The 14317-nt window shown below is 38.7% G+C and overlaps 1 protein-coding gene across 2 annotated transcripts in view; it reads right to left on the bottom strand.

Annotated features, from left to right (window-relative positions):
• Positions 1–14317, bottom strand: part of ADCY8 (adenylate cyclase 8) — a 271601-nt gene that overhangs the window by 120440 nt on the left and 136844 nt on the right. For both annotated transcript variants that reach the window (XM_030938186.1, XM_030938187.1), the window contains exons 6-7: positions 10589–10747; positions 4608–4878 (exon numbers count right to left, since the gene is read on the bottom strand). In XM_030938186.1, coding sequence (XP_030794046.1) covers positions 4608–4878; positions 10589–10747 — 430 coding nt within the window. The remainder of the gene's footprint in view (positions 1–4607; positions 4879–10588; positions 10748–14317) is intronic.

Genomic DNA, 14317 nt, shown 5'->3' with positions numbered 1-14317 from the left:
TTTAGAGAGATTTAACAATGCCTTCTATATTCTATATATTCCCTGGTCATATCTCTCTATTTCCTTCATTACACTTATATGTTTTGATTAATTGTCTGCATTCCTCACTCCTTTGAAATGTAAACTCCCGAGCCCAGTGCAGTGGCTCAAGCCTGTAATCCCAGAACTTTGGGAGTCCAAGGCGAATGGATCATTTGAGGTCAGGAGTTCATGACCAGCCTGGCCAACATGGTGAATTCCCATCTCTACTAAAAATACCAAAATTAGCCAGGAGTGCTGGCATGCGCCTGTAATCTCAGCTACTTAAGAGGCTGAGTCGGGAGAATCGCTTGAACCCGGGAGGCGGAGGTTGCAGTGAGCTGAGACTGCGCCATTGCACTCCAGCCTGGGCGACAGAGTGAAATTCCATCTCAAAAAAAAGAAGAAAAAAAAGAAGAAAAGAAAAGAAAAGAGAAATATAAGCTCCTGGAGGACAGGGATTCATTACTGGATCCTCAGTATGTAGCACACTTGAGTATCTGTTAAATAACAGAAGGAACAATAGCTCAAGCCCAGATATAGATTTTACTCCGAGCAATATAAACATAAACATAAAGGAAAATATAACCTTTATGATAAGGATCCTGTTCTTGTCTTCCTTTCATTTCCAGTGTTGTCTTTACACTGAGAGATTTAATGTCCATGTTGATAACTCATTTAATAATCTAGCCTTGAACTTCCTGGATATTCTCGCCCAGATGTGAAATTTTTCACTCTTGATCTACTTCAACCATCTCCTACTTTTAAAATCTTAAGTTCCAATAGTCCACCTGTGATCATAAACTTCTTGCCTTCTAGTTTTCTTACTTTCATTTCACCTGGAAACTGAAGGCATAGGGAGTCTCACTGGGATCTGAGTTAGAGTTCAGGAAACCAAGGCATCAAATTCAGAGGCAGAGCATCTGCACCTGTCAGGGGGCAGGGATGTAAAAGGGCATGGGTGCTCAGGATGTCCAAGAGCAAAACTTGGATACCAGAACGTGGTCAAACCAACAATTTTAACCCAAACGTGTACAGATACAGGGGCAGAGAAGACACAGCATCAAAACCAAGGGAGTATGGTCAGGCAGACAGAAACTGGAAGACTCACATAAGGGGCCAGAGATAATGATTGGTGATTTTCATTGCTTCCCCAAGCTATCTGCAAACTACTGGAATGGGTAGAGGGAAGGGAACAGGGGTGGAACTGGAGTTCTTGGAAACCCAGAGCCACCGCTTACCAATTATGATGACCTGGCTTCTGATTCTACCATCTCACCAGATCTGCCTCTTGCCAATGATGTCCTTCAATCCAGTTCCAATAGGCAGCTTTCAGTCTTCATTTTTCTGGGCCTGTTGTCTCCACTGGACTTTGCTGATGGCCCTTTCCTTCTCAAAATGCCATACTCTCTAGGCTTCCATGACACCACATTCCCTAGTTCTCTTCTGACCACTTTGACTGTTTCTTCTCTGTCTCTGCCAAGGAATACTGACTCTCTTTCACCTTCCAACTTGTGTTCCTCAAGGTCTGCTTGTGTCTTCTTGTTCCTTAATTTTACTGATTCTTAACAGCGATCTCTTTCACTGCCATGTCTTCTACTAACACCAAAATTCTCGTGACTATGAATACCAATTTCACATCTTTTGCACAGTTCTTTTATGCCTGAGTTTCAGAAATGCGTGATCACTCTCCCTGGATTTTTCCCAGACACCTCAAGCTCAACGTGTCCCAAAGAGAATTCCTAGTCTTCCTCACACAATCTCCTATTCCAGTATTGCTTATTTTAGTTGGAAGTTCTATCATTCACGCAGTCACCCAAGCAAAAAATCTAGAATTCAAACTTGACTGGTTCCTCTCCCTCACTACCTGTATCTATCATTTAATTCACTCATTCAACAAACTTTAATCAAGCCCTGTGATTTACCAGGTATTGTTCTAATTGTGGGCTAAATTGTGGTAAGTGAAACGGATATAATTTCTATCTTCATTAAGAATATCAACTACTGGCTGACTTTGTCTCTATAGTGATTTTTTCCCCAGCCCTCCTCTTTTTTTTTTTTTTTTTTAACTAGCAGTAGTTGGCTTGTAATAGATGCTCAATTAATCCTTATTGAATGAATGAATACATGAGGATGTAACTATCTGAACATCTGCTGTCTACATAGCACAGAATATGACACAGCAATTTGATGCCATTAAGCATATTTCTAAGCACACATTATGAATGAATAGAAGCCAAAACATCTGGCCAATTTAGCTGGAATACCCCCAGTGAAGCATTAGTATGCTTTATCTGTGTTATGCAAACACTCAGATGGTCGGGGCTTCCGTGGAATTGACTGGGTGTTTTGGCACAGCATAGGCTCAGCCAGACCAGTCTTGATCTCTTCCAGGGACAAATTATGTCTCTGAATTGCACATATGGCTCACTGACTTCTAGAGTTAGGCATAAGTACAAACACTGAATACTTGTGACTGTTTTAATAGGCTCAGTAATTTCCAAAATATTATTGGTGGCACGTGGTTATTCATGAATATCAGCACATATTCACTGGCTCTTCAGTCTGAAGGCATCAAAATGAATTCAGATTATTCGTGCTGAAGACGGCACAGATGGGTTACATCCAGGCAAAACTTGGGTATCGTAAAAAATACATGGTATGATTAAACAAGAATAACAATCTCTAGCTAATAATGACATCTTGTATAATAGGTATTTGGTGGCATCAGGAAATATCTTTAGGAAATCAGCAAATAAATAGTTCAAGTACTCCTACACAATTTAACCAGATCAATCAACTATAGAATAAAACCAAGAACCTCCACCTCCCTCTTCTTGGCTCTCAGTTATTAGTAGCAAGTTCATGTACAATTCAGATTAGAACATTAACGAATTATCTTAATTCCTACAATCAGTTTAACTGGAGAGAGATTTCTCAAAAATATAAAAAAAGGCAAAACAAAAACTAAAACTGAGAGAGACAACTTTATGCTGAGGTATTCAGGATGAGGCATGCATTTCTTTCTCTTTAAATAATCAGCATTCAGACCCAAGCTAACAACAGGCAAAAGCAGCAGAGAAGGCACTGTCAGCTGGTCATGCACCCACTCCAGGAAGTATATAACACCATTATTTTATTAAACAGCAAACTGTACCATGCATACCAACTCAGAGATGGCAAGAAACTAGGCATTGCAATCAGTTATGACTTGTGTGGGCATAATAATTTTGGGGTGAAATTAAACACTCATAAAAAAGCTGTCAAAGACCTAAGGGTCAACTCTTGCAAGGCATGCAGCCTAGATTCAACCTGCAGCTTTTCCCAGTGGAATCTGGCCCACATTTTCTCATAGTTCCTCCTTCACAGATCCAGAAAGAAATTAAAGATAGCCTAGTCTCAGAGTGCCCCATCAAACTTTCAAATGCAGGAGAAAGAGGGGAGAGTGTCAGCATTTTAACCTTTTCCATTTAAAAAATTTTTAGGCAGACAGATTTTTCTTACCTACAAGTTAATGAGAAATGTTCAGGTCTATGGAATTTAAAAATTAACCCTTATATGTCTTCATAAAACTCCAGACACTATTGGCTGGGTACTTCATGGTACTGTCAGCTTCTGCTTGGTTGAGGATCTTGTCAGAAACTGTCAGATAGCTGTTAGATAAGTGTTATATATTGGCTATCTTGATTTCTTTCTCTAAAAATGTATAGTATAGTCACACCATTGAACTTATATGAATTCAACTAAATGTGCTGTGTCTAAGAGGTAAAAGGGAAAATCCATATTAGAGCAGGTAATTTTGCCACAGCTCTGAGCAAGCATTCTGGGAGAACAGAATCTCTGTGTCCACCTTGGTTCTTGACCTGGCTCAGCCTCAGTTCTCTAAGTGCCTCTTAGAGTCTGAGCATCTCATTGGTTTTAATGTGATTTCAATATTTGAATAAATTATTTAAAAATAATTTTGGTTATTGGTGATCTACTCCTTATGTACTGACTTTGTAGCTCTGTCCTTCATAGAAGATGCAAATCCAGGTTATATAAAAATAGAATCATGTGGGCAGCTTTGAAACTGCATGCTCCTACTGAACTCCCTGACTCCGACCATCACTTGGTGCTACTTTCCTATTTCCAAATCAGCAGTGCCCTCCTGATTTTGAATCTCAGAGGGCGATGCAGAACTGATGACAGTCAGCTACCGAAAAAGGGACATTCTCATGTACTTGACCCTCCCCTTTAGTTTAATAACAGAGGGTTTATTTTTCCCAACATGAGTGGTTTTTGGTAAAATTACAATTCAGCTTCACATAATATTTATTTTTAGCTAGGTTACAAAAAAAAAAAAAAAAAAAAAAAAAAAAGAGAGAGAGAGAGAAGGTGTTAGGAACCCTCTGGCATTTCTGGCATTTCCTGAAATTGCATACGAGGTTAATTCTGTCCTGAGGAGACACAGAGATAGTTTGATCATTTGCAATTATGGTGCTCATTGGAGAAAAGGTTAAAGATGAATCAGTTTTCTCTGAGGCATCTGGATTGGAGATGCACACGAGCATGCATTCATGGCCAAACAGAAGGAGGAAGAGAGGACTTACATTCTGTTTCCCCACGATATTATCAAAGGGTAGCTCAGGGCTCCAGGATCCTTCAGTGAACGTGGCCCCACTGTTTCTCTGGTCTGAGGAGCTCACTGACTCCTTGACGATATCTTCAGGCAAGGACAGCAGGCTGTCCTCAGGCTGCTTAATTAAATAAGTCTCGATATTATGCTTCCTCAGGAATTCATTCCTCTCTTTACCATGACCCTCTTCCACGTTATAGTCACCGTTGAGGCAGTCTAGCGTGGCTTTGGAAATGTGAATCCTCCTGTGTGTAGAAGGCACAGGTCATTACACACTCCTGATGTTGCCTGCAAAGGCTATATATTTTTTGTCCTGTACAAAGCCAACACCAGGGTTACACATGGGTATTATTAGGACATGTCCTCAAGGACAATACTTGTCTTCCTAAAAAGTAGAAAGAATAAAATAAAATAAAAGCATAAATTCATGGGCACAGTATCACGGACTTCGCCCCAAGAGACACTGCTGCCTCTGATAAAATACAGCCCTTCTGAGTGACACCTAAGCACATCTTTTGGCTTTTCTTATGATTGTCAGCCTGATCCCAGCAAACTTTACAAAACAGTGATTTTTTTTTTTCAGTGTGTTGATTATATCAGAAAAACAAGTGCTGCAAATGTTTCTGAACCCCAGTGGCAATTATTATCCAAATCACCAAGCAAAAACAGTTCTTTCATCATCTTGGAACCTGTCCTAGCATTTCAGTCTTCGTGTATTTGTATCTTGTTTCTCCAACTTGTCTATATTCTTCTCAAGGGTGATTCTGATAAGTCCACAGGGCTGCACTGAGGGTCCTTTGGGAAAACCACTTTGGGTGCAATTTCCCCTATAACATGTATACTATAAGGAGCAAAGAACAAAGCTGTGGACATGTGCAGGCTGGCAGCTGACTGGGCTCACTCACAAGTGAAGTGACTCATGGCTGCACAATTGTCAGCCACCGTAGCTCATGACTCAGGCTTCTTTTTTAGCAAAATAACATATGACATCAGGGCCTTGAGGATCAAACTTGATTCATGGAAATTTCACATGGTAAATTCTTCTGGGGAAGAGTTTTTCTGTCCTCATAACTGTCTAACTCAATCAGACTACTTACTGGGTTATAATGTGGTCTGGGTAGACCAGCAAGGCAAGGTGGTTACAAACATGGACTTTGTTGCTAGATCTCCTGGATTCAAACCCAGCTCTGCCACTTGCCAGCTCAGAGATCTTGGGCAAATTACTTAGCCTTTCTATCGGTCCATTTTCTTACCCATAATATGGGAAACGTAATAGCACCTATCTCTGATGATCATTGTGATTATTCCATGATTTGATTTGTGTAAGGTAGTCAAAACAGTGCATGGTACAATATATACGCTATAAAAGCAAATATGTAAGTTATTAAGAGTATTCTAAGAAATGCCATTGTCATCATATTACTGTTGTGTATTCCATGCCTCTTCGAGGCTTACAGAAGACTATTGTCAGGCCTTCTGAATAAGGACTCCAAGCTTTCATTCTCTGGCTCTGTCACTTCAAAGCTCATTTTCTGACACTCCTCTAATATAGCTCTCCTACGCTCTCTCCAGCTATTCAAGTAATTGGCAATTCTCCAGATTCAATGTGCTATTTAATGCTTACTAACGATTTCCTACTGTCCAATTCAGCTCAAAAGTCATTTTCCTAAGTTTACTTTAGTATTCATTTGAATGAAAGAATGCTTAATATTTTGATTGGCTTTTGTAATGCTAAGAACAATACATCCAAGTAAACAGAGAAGTTTTTAAAAAAAAATTTAGAGTGGCTTTTAAAAATGCATTGTAGTGGCTCATGCTGAGGAAGCCGAGACGGGTGAATTGCTGGAGCTCAGGAGTTTGAGACCAGCCTGGGCAACATGACAAACACCATCTCTATAAAAAAATACAGAAGTTAGCTGGGCATGGTGGTGCATGCCTGTACTCCCAGCTACTTGAGAGGCAGAGGTGGGAGGATCGCTTGACCCCAGAAAGTTGAAGCTGTAGTGAGCCAAGATCATGCCACTGCACTCCAGCCTGGACGACAAAGTGAGACCCTGTCTTAGAAAAAATAAATAAATTCATTAATTAAATAAAATGCAGTTTACTTTTAGCATTAGCTCTGTTACTCCCTCTCATCCTTCTAACCCATTCTGCTAAATCCTTCCTTACAGAGAGAATAGTTCATTGCAAAGAACATGTGAAAAAACAGAAAGTACAAACAAGTCATTTCTGATAATTTAAGCATGTTCTCCACATCTTCCACATAAATATCTTGATTGATTTCAAGTGCAAGATGTTAAAAATAAATGTGTGAAAGACGTTTTCACTCTCTTGAGAAATGTGCTGAATAAATACAAAATATTCCCAAGATGCATTTTGTTAATACATATGAACTCAGTAATATTGACCTGGGAGAATAACAGATCGTTTGACCTTCCATGAAATGGAAGTCCTCGCCTACTTTCTCAGATGAATCTCAAAGTTAAGACTGGAAGCTTATCTTTTCTCCTAGGCAAAATGAACCTGGTAGGAGGGTTTTCTAAAGCACCATGGTTGATTTTCTTTTAAGATAATTAAGTTTAATATCAACCCCATTTAACGTTTTCTCTGGATTCTACATTTTTATTATTCTGCTGTCAGTATGCAGGGGGACAAATACTTCCATGTACTAACTCAATATTATGTTTTCACTAGTGAAAGAGATCCTTGCCTTCACTGATTCTGCTGCTGAAGTGCTAATCAATATATACCTAAATGTTTTGGTAGAAACTGGGTTTTATATGTTTCTTTTCATCCTTGCTACTAACTTGAGCTTTGGGGTAAGGCATTTGCAGATGAGATTCTGTAGCTTGCATTTCTTTCTAAGGAAATGTGTCAGTTTTCAGGCAATATTCTCATATATTGAGTTTCAAGTAAACTTGGCATTTTCTGATAAATTTTAATGCCAGGATATAATAAAAGTAGTCATGATACTAAATTAAGATCTAACAATTGTGTAACTCTTGCTTTGCATAAACATTATCTAGTAGCCAAAGGTATTACTGTGTGCCCCATGGATTATCTCATATCATTTCCGTTCTTCAAACAACCGGTATTAGACATTTCTTTGTCTCATTTTGTAGATGCTGAAACTGACCCAGAAGTAACAAGTACATATTTGGCCCCAAATCATATTAGGTATTAGTGGCAGTGCTGGATTGAGATAAGTACTTTTACTTTCAGTGTCTCTCTACCACCCTGGAACTGTATTATATGGTAACTACTACCACCACAACCACCATTAATATTTACTGAGTACAGGAAAAAGGACTTTATATGCATTGTCTCATTTAACACAAACTCAAAAACGGTGATCTTCATGGTGTGGTACTAAGGCCAGCAGTTTCTACCAGGAACTGGTAGAAAGCATCATCCTGAGTTCCGTGCCAGACATACTGAACCAGAAACTCTGCGGGTGGGGCCCAGCAAGCTATGGTTTAATAAGCCCTAGGGTGATTCCAGTGTTGAAATTTGAGAACCGTTGTTCTAGAAACCCAAGGTTCAGAGGTGTTAAAGAAGAAGACAATAAAAAAGCAGAAAAATATAAACCAAAACAATATCAAACCATGGCGAGTTTGGAGTCCTGTTTTGACGTTCCTACATTTTGCACATTGACAACATCCCATGGCTAAGCAGAGCTGGATGCTGTATTGAAGGCTAGACTAAGTGCTTTTTAAGCACAAGCACATTCAAAACTGCATTTTTAAGGCTGATAATGTTTTCAGTCCAAACACAGTGAAGAAACTGGGAAGGGCATGAAGTATTTGCCACAATCTTCCAGCCTTCATAACTGGTAAGTAGTAAACCCACGGTTCAGACTCATGACTCATGATATTAAAAATAAGGGTGTGAAAGATGATTTAAACTCAGTCACTTTTCTGTTTATTTTTACAAATTATTTTATTCATTTCTCTTCTCTTTCAACTTTTATTTTAGAATTGGGCAGTATATGTGCAGGCTTGTTACAAAGCATACTGCATGATGCTGAGGTTTGGGGTAAGATGGAACCCTCACACAGATAGTTAACACAGTACCCAACAGGTAGTTTCTCGTCCCTTGACCCACTCTCTCCCTTCTCCCTCTAGTACATCCCAGTGTCTATTCTCGTCTATGTACTCAATGTTTAGCTCCCACTTAGAAGTGAGAACATGTGGTATTTGGTTTTCTGTTTCTGCATTATTTTGCTTAAGATAATTTCTTTCAGCTGCATCCATGTTGCTGCAAAGGACATGATGTCATTCCTTTTTATGGCTTCATAGTATTCCATGGTGATGTGCTGATTTAAACTTGGTTATTCTTCTGTTCCTTAATGTTATTGAGAACAGCAGCTAAACTGGCTTTCAGATATCAAAGCAGTATCTTACAAACCCCAAAAACATATTCTAAGGTTTGCAAAAGGAATCTATTGAGTATATGGGCAATTCCGAATTTGGTAATGCTTTTAAGATACAGGCCTGGAAACACAGATGAACTGGCTATCTTGTTTGTCTAAATTCAGCAGGTAGTTGCTTGTGGGAAAATCCTAAAGAATGGAAAGATTTAAGAAACCCAGCAGTAACACATCAGGCCTTCCTCAATTCTAAACCTGTCTGACAAACAGCCATGACACAACACATAGAGTGAAGGATCCCCACAAGAATAGTAACTGACCTGGGGCTGTCCCTGCACAGTGTACAAAGTGCTTCATACACATTGCCTGAGGTAATCTTCAGAGGAGACCTGTGAGGTGGATTATGCCCATTTAGCGGATGAGAGAACAAACTCTCATGGAGGAGGAAAATAAATTCACAAGGTAGCAAATCATAAGTATTATTATCTCTCTTCCTGCAGTGAAGAAAGTTAGACTCAGAAGTTAAGCACTGACCTGAGATCATACAGGTAGAGTGATGCAAGCCAAGTTCACACTAAAATCACATGCCAGGTGCTGTGCATGCTTTACACAACTTGCTGAAGATGACAGAGTTTAGCATGGGGCAGAGTGGGAATCCTAGTTACTCTGATTCCACCACTTGTTGTCTTTTTCCCCCATGTTAACATATTACTTGATACTAAACATAATTTGCAAGAAATGATGGCACATACCAGAGAAATCTGTGACTCCAAGGGCAGGTCTAGGGGTAGGGAAAGGAATATGTGGAAGTGCACTATCTGTCTCTATCTATCTATCTATCTATCTATCTATCTATCTATCTATCTATCATCTATCTATTTGCCTTTCTATCATCCATCTATCTGTCTTCATCCATGCATCCATCCATCCATCCATCCATCATCTTTAAGAAAGAGAGGCTGCAGAAAATCACACTGGCTCACATATATTCGAGATCTTATTAGGTCCAATCTGTGTAAATCTTGATATGACTTTTCAAGACTTACCTTAGTTGCAGTGGCCTTTGCAGATCACTGGCACCTTTGGGGATCCTATGTGAATCAATCTTGACAGCCAAATTTGAAAAGTTGAGTTTCTAAGGAAGAGCCTGAATTTCCTCACTGAGTCCTAGGTCATGCATGGAAAGTCAGTAGGCCTTAATCCTGGCTGCCCATTAGAATTCATTGAAGAACCTAAAATAGTTTCTGCACAGATTCTGCTTTAAATAAACTGGCACAGGGCCTGGACACTAGTATTTTTTAAACGTTCCTTTGGAGATTCCAATGTGCAGCCAAGTCTAAGAACCAATGCTGTGCAGGGCACAGACCTGAACTCCTCAGTGTTATTGTTATTCCATATCCTTGTTGCCTCTGATGCATTTTATTAGATTTTGGAAGCTAATAGTTGTATGATGTTTCAGTGTCTGGTCTCCTTCCAAATAATTGCTTCCTAGATCTAACCCTGAATTTCTGTACACAGGAAACCCACTGTCACAAAATGAGCAAATGGCAACCGTTAAGCATGAAAAGGACTTTGCTTTGTCTTACCCGGGGATTCCTCCAGATTCGAGTTTGTTTGCAATGTCCACATCCCAAGACCAGACATCAAACTGCCACTTCCTTAGTCCCAGAACACCACACAGCACCGAGCCTGAGTGGATTCCAATCCTCATGTCAACATCGTGTTTTGTTCTTGACCGCACATACCTGTTGACATAGGTAAATGGAGAGACACATGTGTAAGACCAGAGTGGGCATGCTTGGCTCTGCGCTTTCAATGTCTCCTCTTCCATGAAGCGTTCTTGGGTTCTTTAATAACTGGAAGGAGTCTCTGAACATCCTTAGACTTTTATCTGTACTTTTAAGGGCTCTTGAAACCTTCCTCCAAAACCTGCTGTGTAACCTCTGTTTCAGGGAATGCCACCAGCATCTTTTTCTAGCCAACATTAACCTGTGATAGATTATTGATTTCATACTTCATTCCACATTCCATTTCCAACCAAAATGTCAACTGTTTCCTTCTTTCTAGCTCTTCTGTGACTTAGTTCAGACCACCATCATGCCTGAGTCTGGGATCCCTGCCTCAGCCTCACCTCTTTCCAGCCCATACTGTCATGGTTTCTAGTTGCTCCTTCTAAACACAAATGTGACCTCATTACCCCATCACTCTCTTCTGACCTACTCCTTAGAGCTGTGGTCTCTGAAATAGACTGTTTACATCCCAGGGTTGAGCTGGGTCATCCATTGAGATGCAGGAAGAAAATGTTAGAACTTCCATTCACAGCTTTTGTTACTTATTTTGAAAAACTTTACCAACATTTGATATATACATTGATACTGGAAACTTAGGGGGTACATGTCTGGTCATCCTCTGACTGTAAGTATGGAGGAGGCATCTTGAGAAGACAGAAGAATTTCTACCATTGGATGATTTCCTGTAGTCATGAGCATTCTTTCTTTCAGAGTATTTTGAACAATTTTAGTTTATGATTAAATGATGTCATTTATACAGAAAATCAAATGGTAGAATATAATACTTTGTAGTAGAATTACTAGAAAAAGCTTCATTGTCCCCCCAAATGCAATGATTATCTGACCTGAAAATGCTTAAAAGAGTTGTCAGACTTAAAGTTGAGCTATTCATTTGTCTTTGACAAGAAGACGAGTGTTCCAGATTTGCTGATATTTTTGTGATAATGAGTCGCCATTAATATTCCTTCTAGCATATATTTGGAAAAAACCCACAAACTTGCTTATTTTATTTCTTCCAACTCAAGATGATGACTTAAGAATGAGCAAGAAAGTAACTGATTTTTAAAGAAATTGATGCTCTGAAGAAAGCATTTTGAGAATGGAAGTTTGGAAATGTTTCCATCTTTTTAAGAATTTTGTTGTAAAACCAGAGTTGTTACATCATCTATCAAAATTCTTAGAGCTGCACATTTACTAACGTTTGAATATCTTCTAAATGAAGATTTCTGATGAGGTGTGAACCCATTTATAAAGGCTTAAATCCATTTATGAGCTTGGAAAAAATTTATAACATATGTGTTTAGCTCTAATAGCCACTGAAGCCTGGTATAGAAATAAATTGAACTTAAAACCTGACGTTTACATTATTATATCACAAACTATTAAAATTTTTTAAAAAAATTATGTTTAAACCCATTGCTTTCTAATAAATGGTGAAAGCAGAAAAGTCTTAATTAAATTAAATTAAATTGTAATTAAAATATTTTAAAATTGTAATTAAATTAAATTAAATACTGTCATTAAATTAAAATATTTTAAAGTATTTTTATTTTCTCATTATCCTTTAAAATCTCTGTATTATGTATATTTTATGGTATATGTTTTTAAACATATGACTATAATTAATAGAATAGATAATAAATATAATTTTATTAGATATGCATATCTTCATATAATTTTATTGATAAAAATAGGGGATCAAAATATTTAGATACTACAGGTCTATAAGATACAATGGAAAATTCCTAGTCTGACACACAAAATTCCTCATGATCTGTCCAGTGCCTTAGTTATTCCTCTCATTCCTCATGCACACATTAGACTCCAGCCATCCAAACAAGAAGTCATTGTCTGAACCTTGTGCTCCTTCTTTCCTCTCTGGGACCATGGTGCTCCCTCAGTCTAGAATGTCCATTACCTCATTCAATGGAAGAGCTTCTACTCCATCTTTTAGAGTGAAGCTTGGTGTAACTCTGGCCAGTAAGCTGCCCTGATTTCCAAGTCTGACTTATGTACCTTTCCCTGTGTTCTCATTGCATCCTGGGTGAACAATAATTAGGGTGCCATGTTATAATAATCTATCTCCCCTGAACTAATTGAGAATGGGAACTTTGAACCACTACTCTTTATATTCCAATCTTAAGATTGTACTGTAGCTGGCACTTGGTTAACACTTAGCAGGTGTTTATTGAGTAGGTGGATGGGTGGATGCTTGAGTGTCCAATACTTTCTATTAATGTTCACATATATCCAAGCTTTTTGATAAAGAGTATAAGACCCTTGAAGGCATTGTTCCTGCCTGAATCAGTCTTATATTCCTCACAGCCTGGAGCATCCTGCTTTTCATACAGTAGGACTTAAGACATGCAGTGTCTTGATTTGCATTTCTCCGATGGCGAGTGATGATGAGCATTTTTTTCATGTGTCTGTTGGCTGTATGAATGTCTTCTTTTGAGAAATGTCTGTTCATATCCTTTGCCCACTTTTTGATGGGGTTGTTTGTCTTTTTCTTGTATATTTGTTTGAGTTCTTTGTAGATTCTGGATATTAGCCCTTTGTCAGATGAGTAGATTGGAAAAATTTTCTCCCATTCTGTAGGTTGCCTGTTCACTCTGATGGTAGTTTCTTTTGCTGTGCAGAAGCTCTTTAGTTTAATTAGATCCTATTTGTCAATTTTGGCTTTTGTTGCCGTTGCTTTTGGTGTTTTAGACATGAAGTCCTTGCCCATGCCTATGTCCTGAATGGTACTACCTAGGTTTTCTTCTAGTGTTTTTATGGTATTAGGTCTAACATTTAAGTGTCTAATCCATCTTGAATTAATCTTTGTATAAGGAGTAAGGAAAGGATCCAGTTTCAGCTTTCTACTTATGGCTAGCCAATTTTCCCAGCACCATTTATTAAATAGGGAATTCTTTCCCCATTTCTTGTTTCTCTCAGGTTTGTCAAATATCAGATGGCTGTAGATGTGTGGTATTATTTCTGAGGACTCTGTTCTGTTCCATTGGTCTATATCTCTACCATCTCACACCAGTGAGAATGGCAATCATTAAAAAGTCAGGAAACAACAGGTGTTGGAGAGGATGTGGAGAAATAGGAACACTTTTACACTGTTGGTGGGACGGTAAACTAGTTCAACCATTATGGAAAACAGTATGGCAATTCCTCAAGGATCTAGAACTAGATGTACCATATGACCCAGCCATCCCATTACTGGGTGTATACCCAAAGGATTATAAATCATGCTGCTATAAAGACACATGCACACGTATGTTTACTGCGGCACTATTCACAATAGCAAAGACTTGGAATCAACCCAAATGTCCATCAGTGACAGACTGGATTAAGAAAATGTGGCACATATACACCATGGAATACTATGCAGCCATAAAAAATGATGAGTTTGCGTCCTTTGTAGGGATGTGGATGCAGCTGGAAACCATCATTCTTAGCAAACTATCACAAGAACAGAAAACCAAACACCGCATGTTCTCACTCATAGGTGGGAACTGAACAATGAGATCACTT

The sequence above is a fragment of the Rhinopithecus roxellana genome, chromosome 9 (assembly GCF_007565055.1).
Source record: "Rhinopithecus roxellana isolate Shanxi Qingling chromosome 9, ASM756505v1, whole genome shotgun sequence".
Lineage (NCBI taxonomy): Eukaryota > Metazoa > Chordata > Mammalia > Primates > Cercopithecidae > Rhinopithecus > Rhinopithecus roxellana.
The sequence above is the reverse complement of the archived record's forward strand: the minus strand, read 5'-3'. Positions and strand labels throughout refer to the sequence as shown.